Consider the following 19,450-nt stretch of genomic DNA (forward strand, 5'->3'; position numbering starts at 1 on the left):
TATTACGTTGCTTTTAGTATATATAGGTGTTAGGTTGATGATCGCTCAACTATAACAACAAAAATGGATGCTGTAATTTGTCTTTTGAACGTAAAAACTTGAGATTATTTTAGGCTTTAGATAAAATTAGAAAGAGGGTTGAAAATCATTAAAAACGGCGGTGACTGGTTCCACCTTCACCGAACGCGCTGTTCTTCAATGGCAAATGAGATTTAAAAAATAATTTCTTTAAATTAAATAAAGAAAAATCCCCAAAAGGGCGAAGAAAGAAAAATCCTCTGGGATTTATTAAAAAACAACGACGAAATCGAAAGAAAAAGGAGTTGCAGACATCCGGGGAGAGAGAACAACTCTCCTCTAAAGGCTTCCCAAAAATGCAGGCATGCCTTTCTTTTCGTCTTTCTATCTCTAATTTCTCTTACATTCCTCTTGAATTTGTTCTTTAATGGCAGGGATCCAAAGCAGCCATTAGTTTATTCCAATTTCAAGTTGTGGTTATTTCAGTTTGTCTCTTCTCATTCTCTTCCACTCTCAAGGTTTTCATCTCCCTCTTCCGATTTGTTTATTCTCAATTTTGTCGATCGTTTCCTACAAATCTCGTCCCTCTTCTTCCTTTTAGATCGGAGAAACTTGCTCCTCCGGCGCCAAATGCGATTCCGGTCTTCTTTGCAGCACTTGCCCTGCCAATGGAAACACGCGGCCGAGATGCACTCGTGTCCAGCCTATAAGTCCAACGTCGAAGGCGAGTCTCCACGATCGCCTCTGATTTTAAGTTTCCCCTGTTTCATCGATAATTTTGTGTGGCGTTTGTTCAGGTGAAGGGTCTGCCATTCAATCGTTACTCATGGCTTACGACTCACAACTCCTACGCTCGTTTCGGCGACAAATCGGCGACGGGATCGATCCTCATCGCGCCCACCAATCAGGAAGACACCATCGCCAGTCAACTGAACGTAAGTTCATTACGTTTTTCCTTCTTCGCCTAACCCTTTACAACGAATTTCCATTGTCTAATTAAATTTCGAAAAAATGAAATCAAATGGAATCTCATATTATTTAATTTGTGTTATGTGAATAATCTTTTTAAAAGTGGAAGCTGTGTCCAAAATAACAAATCTCGGTGGTGGCTGTTACATTACATCACATGCTTGGTTTTGGTTTATTCCATTTGCGCTTTAGCTTAAGATCAAAGCATAATCCCTCAAGTAACGACAATTATATTTCAACAAACGCAACCTAATCTTTACCGTTTTCCATATATTTTTCAAATTTTAATTTTGGTACGAAGTTTATGGTTTGATTTTTCTTACGGGTTAATAATGAATTTTGTAGAATGGAGTTCGTGGGCTGATGTTGGATATGTACGACTTTCTGAATGATATTTGGTTGTGCCACTCCTTCGGTGGCCAGTGTCTGAATGCCACTGCATTCGTAAGTGCTCTCCTCAATTCTTCATTATTATCATTTTTTTTTAATTTGGTACACATAATTTTTAAAATAATTATTAGAGTTAATGGGAAGGTAAAATACAAACTACTCTTGGGGATATTATTCGCAAATCATGCCGATACAATTTGTTGTTGTCCATCTTTAATTAGCTTAATCACTTCCTATTCTGGCTTTATTTTCTTAAAATTAAGAATATTTATTATTTTTGTAAAAAATGAATTTTTAAAAATTGCTTTAAAAAAACTTCAGGGCTTTACTAAAAATGTATCTTCTTCAACGAAATCATTGACATTGTATATTTTGCATCAACGAAATAAATATTCAACTGTATTCAAATTATCTTCCGTGATATTTGTAACTTTCATATGGATTGATAATGGGGAAAAAAACAGTTCTTTGAATTGTCTTTTCAAATATCAAAATTTAAGACAATTAAATATTATTTAATTTTAACTATTATTTTAGAATAAAAAAGAAAACATATTAGTAAAACCAGGATGAACATTGTGATATATTATGATGTTAATTATTTGAAATTTTGAAAACCTTATCCATCAACTGTTTGACTTTTTCCAGCAACCAGCGATCAACGTGTTGAGAGAAATTGAGAAGTTTTTAGGAGCAAACCCTGAAGAGATTGTCACGATCTTCATAGAAGACTACGTGAACTCTCCACAAGGTTTGAGTAAGGTGTTCGATGCTTCTGGGCTGAAGAAGTATTGGTTCCCAGTTTCCAGAATGCCCCAAAAGGGTGAGGATTGGCCAACCGTAGATGATATGGTAAAGCAAAACCAGAGATTGCTAGTTTTCACCTCTAAAGAATCGAAAGAGACATCGGAAGGCATTGCTTATGCGTGGCGTTATGTCATCGAAAGTCAATGTAAGTTCATCTTCATTCCAAATCCTCATTTTACTTGCGTTTTAATGACACTTGGGGACACATTCATTCTCAGATGGGGATGAAGGAATGAAGCCTGGATCCTGTCCAAACAGAGGAGAGTCGCCCCCGATGGATACGAAGACGAGATCCTTGATCCTCATGAACTATTTTACTACTAATCCCAACACAACAGCCGTTTGCTCAGAAAATTCAGTCCCATTAATCAGCATGATGAATACTTGCCAACAAGCAGCTGGCAAACGGTGGCCAAATTTCATCGCTGTTGATTTCTATCAGGTGACATTTTCTTGAGAATGTACAGCATCTCATCTCAGCTCTGAATTTGCATTTTATTAACTTTATGTCAACATCGTTGCTTGTAGAGGAGCGATGGTGGAGGGGCTCCAGAAGCTGTGGATGAAGCCAATGGTCATCTCACTTGCGGGTGTAATAATATCGCCTATTGCAAGGTTTGAAACCCGTTTTATATCCTCGTTATATGATTAACGTGAAAATTTTAAATATGCATAAACTAGAATGCGTTTGAATTGAATTGAAAAGGATATGCATTATTACTTGAAAAATGAAAACAACCTATGGTATTTGAGAAGAGGATGTTGGCTAACGGAAAATTGAATGGATAAGCAGGGAAATGCCACAGGTGTATGCGACAACCCACCGATTTCTCCCCCTCCACCGGCCGCCTTGGAACCAGCGGAAGGCGACTCCAATGAAGCCCACTTTAATGGCAGACCAGTGGAGCTCAGGTGGTTGGTCGGAGCAATTTTGTCCATGACACTGTTACTACGCCTCAATTAGTCATTATTCTGGTAGTCTCTGCTCTTCAGTGTGGGGAACCACACGCCACTCCCCCCTTCGATAACATTGACAACCAGTTGATCTCCCGTACTACGGATACAAATTATACTTGATCTCCCTTCGAATATTAAACTTTTTCAATTCAAACACGTTTGAGAATGCTTCTGAAAGCAGTTCCTTTGTTTATTAAAATATATGAATACAGCTGAGAAATGATCAATGATGCATACAGCTGGATAATGGATAAGTCGCATGGCATTCAATGCTAGTTTTAAATGGCATTAAAGTCATCATCAATAAGAAAGGTACAAATCTATCAAAAAGGGATGCTCAAAAATTCATTTCAGCAGAGAAATGGACCACTTTTATCAGATGACAGGTTTTTAGAGAGAGACTATATCATAGCTGTCAAGTAACATCAAGCTAGAGCTTTGCTGCCCTTTCCCGAGAGAAAATGATGCAAAATTCCTGTTACTAGGAGCTGAAGGGACCCCTTAATTTATTAGGCCCAATCAGGAAACGGATTATCACGTTCATACATTGTTCATAAACTGGATACAACTTTATAAGCTGTAAATTGAAAATAATGGTTATAAATGAAGTGTGAATGCTCTAGATGAACTTTTTCCTATTATATTCAAATTTCTGATTTTGAACAGTGGGGGAATGGAGCAGACGATGTAAGAAAATAACAATATACCTCATGCTCTAAGACCATCTTCGGAGGGGCATTGACAGAGACATGAATTGATTTTATCTTTTCAATGGTATAAGGATTGCGAACGGAAGCTATAGACAGCAAAAATGATGAAGAGTAAGCACTATACATATTGGGATCGACATTGGTGTGGCCGTGTAGGACAGCTTCTAAATGGAGGATCTGGCATTACGGTTGCGGATGACTATTTGGGCGTCCCCGGGCTGGAAAAGTTGACTGCAACTCGTTTTGATGTTATTGCCTATTCTCATTGTCAAGTACTGAGTTCGTCCCCATTGCTGCCACCCAATTCTGTCGCCTGCCTCTCATTTAAACCATCCTTTACATTGTCTGAATGTGAGTTTTCTGGGACCCTTCCAGCTTTACGATCCTAAGACAAAAAAAATTTCAGGGCTATGATCAATATGAAGCAAATTTTAATAGGTTGGAAAGAAAGTGCAGCATTCAATGAATTAAAAGTTCTGTGATTCCCGACCGAAGCATATTTTCTACTTCCTGATTCTAGTCTCACCAGATAGCAGCAGAAGCAACGAGTGATCGTTATAGAAACTTACCTGTCAACTAATAATACATGCGTAATAAGAGGAAAATATGGTCACTTGCAGTATGGTGACTAGCATGAAAAATTGAGTGAAATGACTCTAAAGATACATTTTGACAGATTAGGATTAAGATTTCCTCTGCATACTGAAATTAACTATATGCCACCTAAGTATTTATCTTTTCATTCATTATCTGAAACTGACAGTTGCTGGATCCATTGACTACATCCGCCATGGCATTGTGCAACTCCAAACTTCCCAGGTATTAATAGAACGATCAAAGACATAAAACGATAAATGAACTTCAAGTAGAGTTTGTTCCATACCCCTTTAAAGGTAGCCTCTTCAGCCTCAAGCATATGAATAATATGTCCCATTTTTGGCCGCTTCTGAGAATTTGGGTCCACGCATCGTAACGCAACAAGAAGAGCCCGCTTTAATGCTCTTGAAGTAGGCTTTTCAGAGAGCTTTGGATCCAGTACTCCCTCTGGGTTGCGGTCGGTGACCATCCTCTTAAGCCAATCAACCAAGTTCACCTGTAAATTTGAGCCTCTGCAAACTTATAACCAAATAGAAGGAAAAGGGAGAAGGATAGGATTGTTTCATCCGGGACATAATCATGGATTTTCTTTGAAGTATGGAGCATACCTCTTCTGGAGGACGACTATAATCGACTGGGTTCCTTCCCGAGATTATTTCCATAACAAGTATTCCGAAACTATATACATCACTTCTTTCATTTAGCATACCCGTGCTTGCATATTCCGGTGCCACGTAGCTGGAAAATGCTATCAATCTCGTTAAAAACTCTACTACTTTTCCACAACAGATACCAAAAAAAATGGATATGTCAATGCTGTCAATCTCGTTAAAAACTCTACTACTTTTCCACAACAGATACCAAAAAAAATGTATATAGAGACATATCCGAAGAGAAAAGTACATACCCAAATGTTCCCATGACTCGTGTTGTGATATAGCTGTTATCAGAGCACAATAGCTTTGCAAGCCCAAAATCTGAAACCTTAGAATTCCATTGCTTATCGAGTAAGATATTGCTTGATTTGATATCCCGGTGAACAACCTTGGGTTCCAATCCCTCGTGAAGGTAAGCTAGCCTACATATGAAAGCCATAGAACATTAATGCCAAGGATGAGATACAGGCCGGGCCGGGGGATAAAGAAAAACTCAAACTTCTTCAATTGAGTTGAAGCCAGACAATACCCTTTTGCAGTTCCAAGAATTATATTCATTCTAATCTCCCAGGTAAGAGGGCTGGAAGGTCCTACATCCCCATGAAGCAATTGTTCCAAGTTCCCATTATTTATGTACTCATACACAAGCATCCTATCAACATCGCATGGAGAAAGAAAAAGCAGATTTTAGGCTCAACTTTCAACATTCCACATAAAAAATCAAATACAAGAAAACAAGTAAAATAATGGGATGAGCAAAATGCCATGATGTTTAGAACCGTAGGTAAGCAGAAAAAAGGCAGCAAACAAATTTGAGCAAAAAACAGAGTACCTATGAGCACCTTCAGCACAGTATCCAAGCAATCTAACTAAGTTCTTATGTCTAACTCGCCCAATTGCTTCCACTTCAACTTTAAACTCCTTCTCGGCTTGTCCCCTACGAAACAAATGGTTCATTAATGCAAGTCTCTAATCCCCCCCCCCCCCCCCCCCCCCCCCCCCCCCCCCCCCCCCCCCCCCCCCCCCCCCCCCCCCCCCCCCAAAAAAAAAAAAAAAGCCAGAGGAATTAACTAAAGTTGAAGAAATAAATGCAGAATGAGAAGAGTACTACCTATTGTTTAGCAAATTCTTAACAGCAACCTGAGTTCCATCCTCCAGCATGCCATGGTAAACAATTCCATACCCACCTTCACCGATTACGTTATCAGGGGCAAAAGCGTTAGTGGAAGCTTCGAGCTCTCTTAGAGTGTACCAATGCCCCCAGCCCAAATGCGAAACTTCAGGCACCACCATAGGAAACTGATCGCCCCCACATCGACCCTCTCCACTGCCCTGCGAAGAAGACGAGCGGCCAAGGCGCTCAGGATATGAAATCCTATGATCCTTCCCAATCTCAATATGAATCCTGTTCACTCGCTCCTCCTCCTGAGGCAGCGAGAGCAAGGCTTGGCGCTCAATTCCGGGCATTGGGTCCGGTTCCGGAAGTGGGTCAACCTGAAAATGAGCTCTACTTGGCTTGTGTTCTTGGTTCTGAGCGACGGCATGATCGATTCTGATCTCTTGGATCTCTTTGGGGACGACTGGGATTGTGGGTCTGTGAGAAATCTTCCTCCGCGACCGTTTAGAGGCTATCCAGAGAGAAATCAGAAAGAGGAAGAGCACGAAAGCGGCTCCAACACAAACCCCAAGAACAACCCACAATCGTAGCCCAAAAATAGAGGTCTGCTTGGAGAGCTGGTCGGTCATGAGGCCCGATTGGCGATCAGACATTCATTCAATCCGTCTGATTGTTTTGGAGTACACCACAGAGTTGCTCCGCACATCCACCCTAAACGAAAAGAATGGAGGCGATGAATTTATAGTCGGTGATCACATAAGAATTGCAGCCAAAGATGAGAGGTAGTGAAAAGAGAAAGATGAGTAAAGGAAGTGAGAGAGGGCGAATGGGGAGGAAGTAGCAGCTGGCATTGATGGGACCTTTTGGAATCCATAAAATCCCAAATCCCCAATTGCAATTGGTTTATTTTGTTGGGCTTCCCACTAAATTTACGCGGGTACACAGATGTTAAGTTTAGAAACTCCATTGCCACTGCCCCTATCCCTATTCCCTACCATGTGAGAAGATGATACTCATTAAAATTCATAATTTCCAGACTCAAAACTCCACGCCCCACGGCCCCAATATTTATTTCATAAGTTTCAGAGTCAAAAACGCGAATCGGGTTTCCATAAATAGTAAACTAAAGATTAGAAAGCATGGGATCTCGCTCATCATTACATTCCACTCCTACAGTCCACTTCACAAAATTCACTTCAAATTCTTTTCTTTTTTCTGAATGCATATTGAATGATTCTTTTCACCAAAAATATGGACTAATATGTACAACTCAATTTTAAGGAATTGCTGTTTAAGTCTTATTAATTAACACCATTTTACTTCTTTTTGCTGATCGTTAATGCAAGGATGAATTCTTTTATTTGATTATGATTATTGAAAAGCTTTAGAACCCATGGAGAGGTAGTCTATTATAAATAGAATTAACAACTAGAGCAACTAGAGCGTACTTGGCAAATACAGAAATTTGGCTTATTTTACTGGATTAAAAAAAATCATTCTATAACTTAATAAAAAAAATTTTTGGGGGTAATAAAATATGCTCATTTAAGACTTAGTATTAAAAATTTTAAACAATTATGGATATAAAGTTCTAATCCTCAATATGATAGATTGGTAATGACCCACATTGTGTTACTAACTTTCGGATTACTATTTGTATTTTTTTAATTCCGAAGCATCTTGACAGGTTAAGGTGTGTTCATACTTTCATTGTGAAACTCATCCAACATAGCTCAGCGGTAATTGACATATACTTTCAAAATCTCCTCCACAACCTGTTGTACTAAAAAAAGTATTGTGAATATAGCCTAGTTGCATCTTAATGCAAAAATCATTTTTGTGAATGTTCTATAAAATATTGAATCCCTCCCTATCTAAGTCTTCAATCTATTCGCAAAAATAATTGTTACTGTATTATTTTGTACTTTACCAAAGCTAGATTCTATTCTTGCTTGGGTGTTAAAAGTATTTTTTTTCTAATTGGCAGTACCATGGAAGCTATTGGGGATGGAAAATCAGTAAAAATAAGTTGATTCAGCTACAAGTTCTCTTCTCTCCCATCCTTTACATCTTGGTTACACAATTTCTTGTCTTTTTATAAAAATAAAAATAGGGAATTGGAATGAAATTTTTTCTTAAAGGATGGTATTAAATAAATCACGAGCATTGGGAAAAACAGTAATGGAAGACAAGATAATATGGCATTTTGATGTTGTTTAAAAATTTGTGGCCTTTATTCTGTCGACAATAGTTTGGGCATCGTGGGTTTGATGGTGTTTATAATTTTTCTTTGGAGGTCTTGCACCACCTTTTTTCCTACGAACTATAATTTATGAAAATGAAGAATAAGGAATAATATATCCAAAATTGAAGTTCTTTTGGGGAGTGAAGGAAATCCAATGGCTTCTCTCAAAAAAAAAAAAAAGAAATGTACAGATATAAATTTTATAAAAAAACATCCAAGTACTTTTTTTTTTATGAGTACAAGTACTATAGATATTTGACAACACGAAAAAAGCAATAATGATTTTGTTTGTAGCTTTCTATTTTTGGAAAAAAAAAACAAACAAAACCAAAGCATTTAATTATTTATTAAAAATTAAAGTACATCACACAGTAAATAAAAATCATTATTAAACAAACCTGACTTTTAAACCGAAAAAAAAACTAATTATCAAATACAAACCTCATACACTAAAATAAACAAGAACAAAAAAAAAAAAGGGGAAATTAGAATTTAGAAATAACAAACTTGATTAAACCAAGAAGATGGATGAGAAAAGAAAGATCCAGCCCATAATGGGGAAAAATTCACTCAGTACTTGTGGAGATTTGTACAAGAGGATAAAACTGTGCACATCCCCTCCATAATTAACCAGCTCAATGCAGCAACTTCATCCCCATTCTCAGAGCAATTTTGCCAAACATTTGTGAATACATTGAAGAGAGAAAATCTAGAGGGTGAACAGAAAAAGTCAACAATCTTTATCAATGCAGCTGTGTTGTTTCAGCTGATCTTCCTGTGTCGATGCTGCAAAAATATGTGAACCAAAAGTAAAGAAAATGACAGATAAAAAAGGGAGAACAAGTTGAATTTTGAAGTAAAGAATTTACGTATTAAAATGGGCAGGGAATACAAGATTGTGCTCACACCTGACTGATTTCCTTCAATGATGCAGTGTTCCACAGAGACACTATTCTGTAATTCTTGCAGATCAGGCTCTGGTATGTTATAGGGGCGTGAAACTGAAACAAAACAAAACAAATACTTCTGATTATGTTGATTCTTATGATGATATCAATTGCAGGTCGGTCAATTAGATTACGAACCGAAGGGAGTTGTCTCCGACTGACTCACGTTCACTTGGTGATCTTGCGGCACATCTCTGCAAATCTCCTTCAAATTCAACATAGAGAAGTTTCAAGCATTGTCACTTCTAGTTTTACCAGGGGGCATTTTGAAAAAGTTAGATTTGTACGGCTTAGACTTCACTTTTCAACCTTAAACTACTAAAAGCCAACCTAATGAAGTGATTGTGAAGTTTTACCTTGGAGGATTCACTCAGGTAGAAGGGGATTAGGTGAGCCTGGATGGAAGGCTCCAATTCAAATGGGGTTTCTCTTCCAATATCTGGCATGAAAGGATGGACTGAGGCAGCCCTTTTGTCAGGTAAACTCAGAAAAATATGGTTTGGTCTCTCTTGGTCCGAAGGAAGTGACTTATTTTCTTCACCAAAGTCCATTCTCATGTGGGAAAGTTGGAGATATTGCAAACTACCAGCCAAGTTCATAGGATGCAAACTCAAGCCATGTCTCATTGATAGCATCTGGTTTATGTGAATGGAACCAGAAATCAACTTGGAGAATTTCATTAATCCAGTGACCAGTGCAATTAGAAAAGACACCAACCTGAACTTGAAGTTGAAGCTGCTTCAGATATTCGATTGCTTCGTCCAGCATCGAGGCCTTGTCTGTCTGTGGAGGGAAGAAAAACAAAATCAAACGACCCAAACAAAAATTTGGGGATGTTTATGGAATTGCCTTAGTTACCTTGTTAGAATTGGGGATCAGATTTTGCAAGGCCTTCATTTTCTCATTAATTCTGCTCCTCCTCCTCTGCTCGGAAAAGCAGTCAAAATAAAACGACAATTATAATTTTGGAAGCAGAACAAAGGGAAAGGGAAGGACCTTTTCGGACAGATTATGAACTTCGGCTGCTCTGCTTCTCTTGGAAGAACTGCGAGGATTACGCTTTGTAGGCATTTCTTCAACGAATGCCTCTAGACCCTCCTGCACATTTACACAAACATAACGGCTGCATAACAAAATCTCCATTCCCACCACCCTAATTTTCGAGAATAAGCCAAAGAAGGAAAAATAGGAAGAACAGAAGAGAACCCAAGAAGTGGAAGGGAGAAGAATATACCTCACTTTCGCAGTCAAAGTCGTCGTTTTCGTTCTGATCACTTGCTCCCAGCGACGTGGAAGACGCATTGGGTGCAGTGGGTGTGGGACAAGACGGCGACGGATCATGTAGTAAAGCGGAGGAAGATGAATTGAGGAGTTGAGAAGAATGGACGGCGAAGATGTCGTCCGGCAGCCGCAGAACACTGGAAGCGTGGGAAGGGTGGATGTTGCAGGAAAGGTTGGAAAAGATAGAGGGAGAGGAGTGGGGAGTGGCGGAAGAGGAACGTAGCAAAATCTGTTGGAGAAACAGAGAGAATTCGTCGGGAGGAGAAGGGGAGGAGGAGACGGCGGCGGGAACGGGAACGGGAAGAGTCCAGGTCGAACATGCATTTTGATAACATTTGTCGGAATTGGAACTCGAATCCTCCATTTTTGTTTTGGTTATTTACAAAGGATACGACTTGCGAGCGGGAGCAGAAGTGTTACATTACTCGCTTTGTTTCGCCGTCGTCTGCTCCGTTCCTCGGCGTTGTATTGAAAATCTCTCCTCCTCGCCACACTACAAGTACAGAACTGACTTCGGAAATTGTGGGCGCCTCACACTTTTTTTTTTGGGTTCTCTTTTTCTTTCTTCCTTTTCTTTTCATAATTATTTTCCTTATAATATTTATTTCTTTTTAGAATTTAGTGCCATTTTTAAAGCATTCAATGTTTCACATAACAGAGATAAATATAAAAATATAAATTTTGTTTAAGATAATAAATTGTTAAATGATCTAGTCCTCACCCGTAAATAATTAAATATTTTTCTAATAATAATATGTTGAAATTATAAGTCTAAATTCATAATTTTTCAAGTTTTTTTCAATAGATCTTGAATTTTAAAAATGGTCTAATAAATTTTGGTTTTAAATTTTATATCTAACATGTCTTTTTTTTCAAGTGTCTAATATGTCATTCTTTTTTTTGTTTGAGATCCATCATGTCATTATTCTATTCTATATTTTGTAAAATAACATATTTATTGGACATAACATTGAATTTTGTGTCTAACAATAGAATCGAACGTTTAATTTTGTGTCTAATAAGTTTGTGAATTTTTAAAAAATGTCGAATAATACAAAATTAAAAATTAAGAGAAATATTAGATACAAAATTGAAAATGTGGACTTTTACTCTTTCAAAATGTAGAAATATTTTATACACGATTTTAAAACTTTAGAAACATTTTTAAATATAAATATAGTTTATAGATTTATTAAAATATAAATTTAAAAGTTAAAAGTATTAAACTTATGATTTAACTTAATTCGCGTGTTTTGTTTTAGGCGAGTGGTCTACCCTCATAAATTCTCTAGAGTTTTTGTCCACGCTAGCAATTCAATTTTACGAGACATTAAAAGTCTTAAATTTTCAAGATCGATTTAACTTAAAAACTTGTACATAAAATTTTAGATAATATTTTCAAATATTTCAGATCATTATTATAATGTCTCATCTTATATTGATGTAAAATGATGAATTTGAAAAAGAAGTTGAATTTAGAAAGTTTAGCTTCTATAATTAGTACAAATCAATGCATAAGTTGAAAATGTGGATTTACATAATTTGAGCTTTATGACATATGTTTATCGAAAGAGAGTTTAATGTAACACATTAAATCAAGAAACTCGCGACTTCACCTCTAATTATAGTAATGTAAATACGAGTGTAGAATTAGCAAGGTGTAGGAGACGCGCGGGGAGAGAGAATAGAGAGAAGGTAGGCGTGGCAGATGGCGCGTGGTGTGAGGGTTGTCAGTGACTCAATTATGATTGGACCGTCAATCAAACCTACACCTACACTAATCGCAATCGCATTCCCATTCATTATTATAATCTTTCCAAACCATTCCTCTGCTTCTGTCAGGTGACCTCCCTCCCCCCTCGCACGTGACCCCCACCTCCACCTCTCTAATTACTAAATAATCTAATTAAATCAACCTTTTTTTTTTTGTTTACTTTTCTCCACTCTAATTTAATTTAACACATCTGGAACATATGGCTATATTTGCCACAACATTCCATATTATTCTTCTGAATTTTCTGTTCACTTACCCACTCTTCTCCGCTCTGCCTGTTGCATACACACGTCTCCTTTCAATTCAAAGCTTCAATCTCATAATATTTTCCTATTTTATCTTTTTATCTTTAAAAATCAATTCAGATATTTATGAATATTTTTTATTCCATTTAACTTAAGTACAATACGGAAGCATGAAGGATTGAACTCGCACCACTTTATATTATTCCCTATGTGTGCAACCTTCCAAATCCTCCTACTAATTTTTAGATAACACCCCATCAGTCACGCCCACCCACCAACCTACCATTTCAAATAATTGTTCAAAACAGATCACTTTATTTTATTTAATTCCCTCAATATTTTTGTATACACTGTCGTCTTCTTCTTGTTGTTGAAAGAGGTCCAAAATAATAACAATTTATAGATTACGCAGCCTTTATCCATGATAATTTGATGGTCACAGGGCACATTTTATTTTTCGAATAAATTAGTTTTTGAAGTAGTATGAATTGCAACTAATGGCTGTATATACAAATTTCTTGAAAACGCTGGTGGTGATATGACGGCGTCGGTGATCTCAGTCTCAACTCTGAAGCGGTGGTAGCTATGGAAAAAGGAGAGATGCAATGCATTTATATTAAATTGAAAAATTCCCCGTTTTGCGTTGATGTCTGTTGTGTTGATAACAAGGACAACTATTCACATTTTCCATTTCCATGCTTATAATTTATAGCATTGGTCAAGTTAGAAACAATTGAACCTATTCCGGACCCATCCCCCAATCCCATGGGGTATATGGTATGGTAGGCTGAGTAGTCTAGAATCCAGTAGAATAGATGCTATGTCTCTACCATCACAACATAGACCTGTAATACTCAGTTTTGTGAAAAAGCTCCTCCATATCCTACCTCACATTCAAGATCGAGAGGTACAACTTACTTCTTAAAATTCTCTACCTTCCACTTTGCCACTCAGTCACTCTTCTTGCTAAACTAGACACTATACTCATGACACAGTCATCATTACTTACCTTTTATAAATAATACGCTGTCCTGCCCTAATACTGCTGGATATTCCCTTTGTATCGGCTGTACGTGATTATTTTATATCTAGTTTCAAATGCGTTCGATTTTAGTTTTAACATTTGATTTATTTTTAGGAATAGATTTATTATTTTTTTTATCCCTCAATTTGAAAGTAGGTTCCATGAGTCTCTCGTTTGTTCCAATCTAAGTAAAGAACTCAATACGGATTTTTTTTTCATGTTTGAGTTCGTTCTTTTTCTGGTTGGTATTTCTAAGTTAAATTTTACTGGCCAATCTCTTTGTGTTTTTCTTTTTGAAATTATTGTTTAGGAACACTAACCTTACCCTATCAAGTTCCACTTGATATTGGCAATATACCAACTTAGCAAGAATGACTACGAGCATATAAATATATATATATTATATAGGGCCTTTTCAATAATGGCAAATTTGGTTTAAACAATTTCAAATTTACCGCACAATAAAATATTTTGCAAAACTAGCACAAATCTAAAATTATGAATATCCTTGTACATCAGTGATAAACCTTTTCAATGATATAAAAATAGCTTATCAATGACATATTTGATATTAATTAAAAAATATTTACAAAATAAGGTGTTTTTAAAATTATTATTTCTCCTCCTATAACATGTGAAGATGAAGGATTCAAATGTTGTAGTTGAAAATGTACTCTAGTTGGACTATACATAATTTGATATTTAAAATTAGGGTTAATAATGATAATATTAACTGTATCAATTAAGTTATTGTAATCTACGACATGGTAAATGCCATCTACGTGCCGCCAAAACGCCTCATGTATTGGCAAGTGAGATGTTAAAAGAGTATTTTTGTAATTATCAACATAATTCTGTTTCTTTTAAACTAATTTGTTTGCTTTAACCAGCTATAAAGTTTCACAAAAAATAACTTTTTTATTCTCAAACAAGAAATTAGAAAAGGCATAAAACAATGGCACGACACCGACACGTGCAATTAAATACCTTGGGAACATACCAGTTTCTAAAAGTGAAGGCCCGCCAAATGAAATCACTTTCCGGAAACATCGAGGACCGTCCGATGGAATTGTGTGATGCAAATCTCGAGGGTTCAATCATTCTATCCTCTGGATACGTCCACATCCAAATCACAGACCGGCCGTATTTGGACGTTGATCCGATGTGGGATGACGTTTCATGATGGAGACGTTGATACTCCTGTGGTCCCCACACCATATCATTTTACCAAATAGCATCTTGCCACGTTTTATTAATAATGGTTCCATATATGGCTGCAAAAAGATATTGCTATATAAATTATTTAAATCATGTCACCGCATTTCAATTCAACTCTAATTTTCACCCAATCACATTTTTTAAGTGTCAACATGCTCTGTTACAGATGTATGTACTTCTTTTTTTTAGGTAAAAAATTCATATCACTCTCCAAATTCCAATATTTGTTGTACTTACAAGAAAAAACACTTTTTTTTTTGGGTTTAGAAAAAGACTTCTCAATGATTATATAAAATGTGATTTTTTTGGTATATAATTCAAATATTTTGAATCTTCATATTTGATAAAAATTGCTATGTCTTAGTATATATATATACATTTTTTTTTCTGAAAAATACTTGCCGATTTGAGCTATCCTTAGATCAAGGGTAAAATATGATTTATGATGGTTACTTTTTTTAATTTGTAGAAAGAAAGTGTATTATACCATTTGATTGTTAGAGAAATTTTCATGAAGTAATTTCTTATTAGAAAATATTAGTAAATATATATTTTTATAAAAGCAAATGTTAATATAATAATTTCAAATATAGAATTTATTAGAAAAAGTTATTTAGTCATGGATCTGGCCGGGCTGATAGTAAATTATAAGTGAATATTTTCCAAAAACCTTTTGTAATAACTTACATAATTGCTAATTTGCTTTCAAAAAATAAAATAAAATAATTGCTAATTAATAGAATTGAGTAACACTTTTGTTCTCTTGTACTAAATACTATATTATTAATGTTTTCATCGATAGCATCTCAAATAATCCTCTTTTAAAAGTAAAGATTTTTAGTAGTATTAAAAGTCAAGTAGTTAAATAATCCTCTTTTAAAAGTAAAGATTTTTAGTAGTATTAAAAGTCAAGTAGTTAAGATATGTAACATTGAGTGAAACGTTAGAGATTGAAATCCTCACTTCACAAATCACATCCATGTTTTAACTCAAAAGAGAAGGAAAAAAAAAAACTCTTTATAAAAATTTGTTTGGTAACGTTTTCGTTTCTTAATCTAGTTTTATTGAGAAACCTAAGAATTTGGCCATGATTTATGTTTATTGTTTCTCATTTTTTTTAGAAACATTCTCAAAATTATATTGAAATTTTGGGAAAAAAGAAACAAGTTTATTATTTCTTATTCCCATTTATAACGAAATCAAACTTTTTTTCATTAAGAAAAAAAGAAAAAAAGTTACCAAATGTAATCATATTTTTTTATTAGACATATAACAAAACTAACAAATGTGAAAAATGAAACAGTTTCTGACAATATTTCCATGGGGTAACTAATTGGGGTTAGCCAAATGGGTCCTGAGTTATATGAGTTTTGGATTCATATCCAAATCTATAACCCACGGACAGGTCTAGGGTCTCCTGCCTGGATTTGGATCCATGTCTAAATTTGTGGCCCATAGTTGGGTCTTAGGTCTAAATTTAAATCCATGATCTAGGTATAAGTTTTGGTCACTTACATATTTAATTATAAAAGAGAATTTTAAATAATATAAAAAATTAATTTTACAGAAGTAGCCATCAAATAAAGTAACTCTATTTTAAATAATGTAATAATATATGGTTTTGTAAAATGGAATATATGTCGCCTTCCACCCTCACAATATAATATAATATATATATATATATATATATATTAAGATATTCCTAAATGAATTAAATTATTTAATTCATTCCTTTAAATTTTTGGGTTGAGTGTGATTTATTCATTCATCTATCAAAACGGGAGATTCTGTGTTCAAACCCCTACTCTGTCTAACATCTTTCTATAAAAAAAAATGAAATATTATATTATTTTTACTGGGTGCTTTATGATTTTTTTCAAGAAGACTGTAATTTATCACCATTGGAAATTAAACATTTAATTATAATTTTTTTAAAAAATTAATTAATTAAAAAATCATTTAAAATGATAATAATACGTTCCATAGTAAATCCGATTATCGCAAAATATGGTGAAAAATATTGCGAGAATGGAAATTGAAACGGGTCTCGGTCCCACCTTGTGAACAAGATACAACCCTAATACCGCCCGACTTTTTTTTTCCATTTTTTTTTGTATTTTTGAGACAATCCATACCCTATACCCGACTTAAATATCAATTATTAGAAAAAAGTCATCGGCATATTTAGATAATTCCATTCTGTTAGAATCCATATAAATGATCAATTAAATTTACCCAACTCATAAGCTTAAGCTTTTGGATTGAGTGGTGGTTTCTTCATTAAGATGGTATCAGAGCGGGAGGTCCTATGTTCGAACCCCTGCATTGACGTCATTTGAAATTCTTAAAAATTGTTTTCATGTAACATATTTATCCAAATATATCATTCTTATTTTGCTTACCATGATTTATTTTTACTCCCACCCTCTTCTAAGTTGTAACCTAAAACTCATCTCATAGTATCCAAAATTTCAAATCCGTCTCATTTTCCAATTACACCTTGATTTTGAGAACCACTATCATAAAAAGAATATACAAATAAAGAACATATTAAAAAAGACTTGTGTGGTTAGGTGAAGGAGCTCCCAACTTGCAAAGTAGAATATAGGCAACAAATATATATATATATATATATATATATATTGAAAACAGTAGAAAAAAAGGTTATTTAATGGATAATAAAAACAATTCAATTGCCTTATCTGACCAAGATTAGTTTTATGGCCAAGTTGGTAATTCAAAAAGCAGTCTCTTTCCAATTTTTGTGCAATATATCAATTATTTATGATGCCTTGAATCTGAATAGTACTGCTGTGGTTTATCAAAGAGCAGAAGTCAGCCATTGAGAATATTTGACCTTTTCTGGCCTAAATCCGCCACCCCAAGCTACACTGCTTGGAAAAGCCCCTTTCCATTTTTCTAAGACGTTTTTCAAAATCTCAAATCCATTTATTTAATCACGAATTTAATCAAACTATTTTGCTTTAAAATAGTACTCCCAAAATAATTATACAAAAATGAGTTGAATGGGCCAAGAGCAAGTGTTAGGTGTTTTAGGGAAAAAGTCAATTTTAACCATGAACATCGGAACAATGTATAATCAATTTTTACGCTAAATTTTCAATTTCGTCAAATTCTTAAATTTATATAAATGTTGCAATATTTATCTTAAATTTGAAAAAATATTGTAATTTTTATCTTCTTATAAGTTTTCGCACGTATTCAATGAATTATAAAATATATTTTTAGTAAAAAAAAAGACATCATCATAGTTAATCTTTATTGAAATTCGTGATTTTTAATAGAATTATTCAATCATCAACCTTTTTTTTACATATAAAGGGTAAAAATGGGGGGGTAAACCCGACTCTCACTCTCACGCTCACCAACCCCAAACCCGTGTCCCAATATAAATACATGGCATTGGGCATTGTTAATGCAAGCTAGGGGCCTTCAATTCCTTAATTTGGTAGCTACAGAAAGAGAAAAATGGCTCCTCCAAATGCCCAGCAGGGAACCACCCAAGTGAATGAACATGGTGAAGTTGGGCACAAGTCTCTCTTACAGAGCGATGCTCTTTAATCAAGGGATTGTAATAAAACAGGAACATCATGACAACGAGTGCAGATGAAGGACAGCTTCTGAGCATGCTTCTCAAACTCATCAACGCCAAGAACACCATGGAGATTGGCGTCTTCACTGGCTACTCCCTGCTCGCCACTGCCCTCGCTCTTCCCCACGATGCCAAGGTTGGTTTTCGCTGGACAAATTTACAAATCTTGTAAATTAAGCTTTCTAAATTATGCAATCATTTTGGTATATATATGGTAAGCAGATATTGGCTATGGATATCAATCGGGAGAATTACGAGTTGGGTCTTCCCATAATTCAAAAGGCTGGTGTTGCACACAAGATAGATTTCAGAGAAGGCCCTGCCCTGCCCCTCCTCGACCAAATGATCCAACAAGTAAATATTATTGAAATAGCTCGATTGATTATTTGAATATACACATTATATAATGTGGTACGGTACATAATGATGTTGCAGGGGACATACCATGGGACGTTTGATTTTATCTTTGTGGATGCTGATAAGGACAATTACTTGAATTACCACAAGAAGCTTATTGATCTTGTGAAGATTGGTGGTGTGATCGGCTACGACAACACTCTGTGGGCTGGCTCTGTGGTGGCGCCGCCGGATGCCCCTCTTAGAAACTACATTAGGTATTATAGGGATTTTGTTTTGGAGATCAACAAAGCCTTGGCTGTTGATCCTAGGATTGAGGTCTGCCAACTCGCAGTGGGAGATGGAATCACTTTCTGTCGCCGTATCACCTGAATCAAAACTCCCTCGCCATTCACCAATCTCATTTACTTTACCCCAAGCCCCAAACTTTGATTTTGATCTACTTTTTTGCCCATCAACTTAAAGAAAAACTTGTGTGTGCATGTATATTCTGTTTTTATTGGATCAAAACAAATATGACTAGTA

At 35.5% G+C, this 19,450-nt stretch overlaps 4 protein-coding genes across 6 annotated transcripts; 2 read left to right on the plus strand and 2 right to left on the minus strand.

Moving 5' to 3' along the window:
* Positions 1 to 179: 179 nt before the first annotated feature.
* LOC111005630 (PI-PLC X domain-containing protein At5g67130) lies at positions 180 to 3,375 on the plus strand. Its single transcript, XM_022277210.2, has 9 exons — positions 180 to 380; positions 453 to 536; positions 620 to 742; positions 816 to 953; positions 1,333 to 1,431; positions 2,026 to 2,329; positions 2,403 to 2,626; positions 2,713 to 2,799; positions 2,978 to 3,375. Exons 1-9 carry the CDS (start codon positions 375 to 377, stop codon positions 3,146 to 3,148), a joined length of 1,236 nt encoding a protein of 411 aa, XP_022132902.1. The 5' UTR covers positions 180 to 374; the 3' UTR covers positions 3,149 to 3,375.
* Positions 3,376 to 3,603: 228 nt separating this feature from the next.
* LOC111005629 (putative serine/threonine-protein kinase At1g01540) lies at positions 3,604 to 7,079 on the minus strand. Of its 3 annotated transcripts, XM_088125336.1 has the most exons (7): positions 6,216 to 7,075; positions 5,937 to 6,041; positions 5,634 to 5,756; positions 5,356 to 5,526; positions 5,057 to 5,186; positions 4,735 to 4,944; positions 3,604 to 4,236 (listed from the first exon to the last, which is right to left on the minus strand). In XM_088125336.1, exons 1-7 carry the CDS (start codon positions 6,872 to 6,874, stop codon positions 4,120 to 4,122), a joined length of 1,515 nt encoding a protein of 504 aa, XP_087981462.1. In that variant the 5' UTR covers positions 6,875 to 7,075; the 3' UTR covers positions 3,604 to 4,119. The 3 variants fall into 3 exon arrangements, with proteins under 3 accessions (XP_087981462.1, XP_087981467.1, XP_087981468.1); XM_088125341.1 differs by lacking the exon at positions 5,937 to 6,041 and having other exon boundaries at positions 6,216 to 7,078; XM_088125342.1 differs by lacking the exons at positions 5,634 to 5,756; positions 5,937 to 6,041 and having other exon boundaries at positions 6,216 to 7,079.
* Positions 7,080 to 8,957: 1,878 nt separating this feature from the next.
* LOC111005338 (transcription factor SPATULA) lies at positions 8,958 to 11,249 on the minus strand. Its single transcript, XM_022276805.2, has 8 exons — positions 10,648 to 11,249; positions 10,410 to 10,511; positions 10,272 to 10,337; positions 10,131 to 10,196; positions 9,770 to 10,048; positions 9,552 to 9,618; positions 9,375 to 9,467; positions 8,958 to 9,252 (listed from the first exon to the last, which is right to left on the minus strand). Exons 1-8 carry the CDS (start codon positions 11,056 to 11,058, stop codon positions 9,197 to 9,199), a joined length of 1,140 nt encoding a protein of 379 aa, XP_022132497.1. The 5' UTR covers positions 11,059 to 11,249; the 3' UTR covers positions 8,958 to 9,196.
* Positions 11,250 to 18,437: 7,188 nt separating this feature from the next.
* LOC111005882 (caffeoyl-CoA O-methyltransferase-like) lies at positions 18,438 to 19,439 on the plus strand. Its single transcript, XM_022277546.2, has 3 exons — positions 18,438 to 18,704; positions 18,791 to 18,922; positions 19,004 to 19,439. The coding sequence occupies exons 1-3, from the start codon at positions 18,567 to 18,569 to the stop codon at positions 19,295 to 19,297; spliced, it is 564 nt and encodes a 187-aa protein (XP_022133238.1). The 5' UTR covers positions 18,438 to 18,566; the 3' UTR covers positions 19,298 to 19,439.
* The last annotated feature ends 11 nt before the right edge of the window (positions 19,440 to 19,450 follow it).

This window comes from Momordica charantia (genome assembly GCF_013281855.1).
Source record: "Momordica charantia cultivar OHB3-1 chromosome 1 unlocalized genomic scaffold, Mcharantia_2.0 BLBB01000001.1, whole genome shotgun sequence".
Lineage (NCBI taxonomy): Eukaryota > Viridiplantae > Streptophyta > Magnoliopsida > Cucurbitales > Cucurbitaceae > Momordica > Momordica charantia.

Coding starts and splice junctions, on each gene's coding strand:
- LOC111005630 (XM_022277210.2), top strand. Junction 743..815: donor CTATAAGTCCAACGTCGAAG/GCGAGTCTCCAC, acceptor GCGTTTGTTCAG/GTGAAGGGTCTGCCATTCAA. Junction 1,432..2,025: donor GTCTGAATGCCACTGCATTC/GTAAGTGCTCTC, acceptor GACTTTTTCCAG/CAACCAGCGATCAACGTGTT.
- LOC111005629 (XM_088125336.1), bottom strand. CDS start 6,874: ATGTCTGATCGCCAATCGGGCCTCATGACCGACCAGCTCTCCAAGCAG. Junction 5,527..5,633: donor ATTCTTGGAACTGCAAAAGG/GTATTGTCTGGC, acceptor TTTCATATGTAG/GCTAGCTTACCTTCACGAGG. Junction 4,945..5,056: donor ATAGTCGTCCTCCAGAAGAG/GTATGCTCCATA, acceptor TCAAATTTACAG/GTGAACTTGGTTGATTGGCT.
- LOC111005338 (XM_022276805.2), bottom strand. CDS start 11,058: ATGGAGGATTCGAGTTCCAATTCCGACAAATGTTATCAAAATGCATGT. Junction 9,468..9,551: donor GTCGGAGACAACTCCCTTCG/GTTCGTAATCTA, acceptor GTTTTGTTTCAG/TTTCACGCCCCTATAACATA. Junction 9,253..9,374: donor CATTGAAGGAAATCAGTCAG/GTGTGAGCACAA, acceptor ATATTTTTGCAG/CATCGACACAGGAAGATCAG.
- LOC111005882 (XM_022277546.2), top strand. CDS start 18,567: ATGACAACGAGTGCAGATGAAGGACAGCTTCTGAGCATGCTTCTCAAA. Junction 18,705..18,790: donor CTCTTCCCCACGATGCCAAG/GTTGGTTTTCGC, acceptor TATGGTAAGCAG/ATATTGGCTATGGATATCAA. Junction 18,923..19,003: donor TCGACCAAATGATCCAACAA/GTAAATATTATT, acceptor ATGATGTTGCAG/GGGACATACCATGGGACGTT.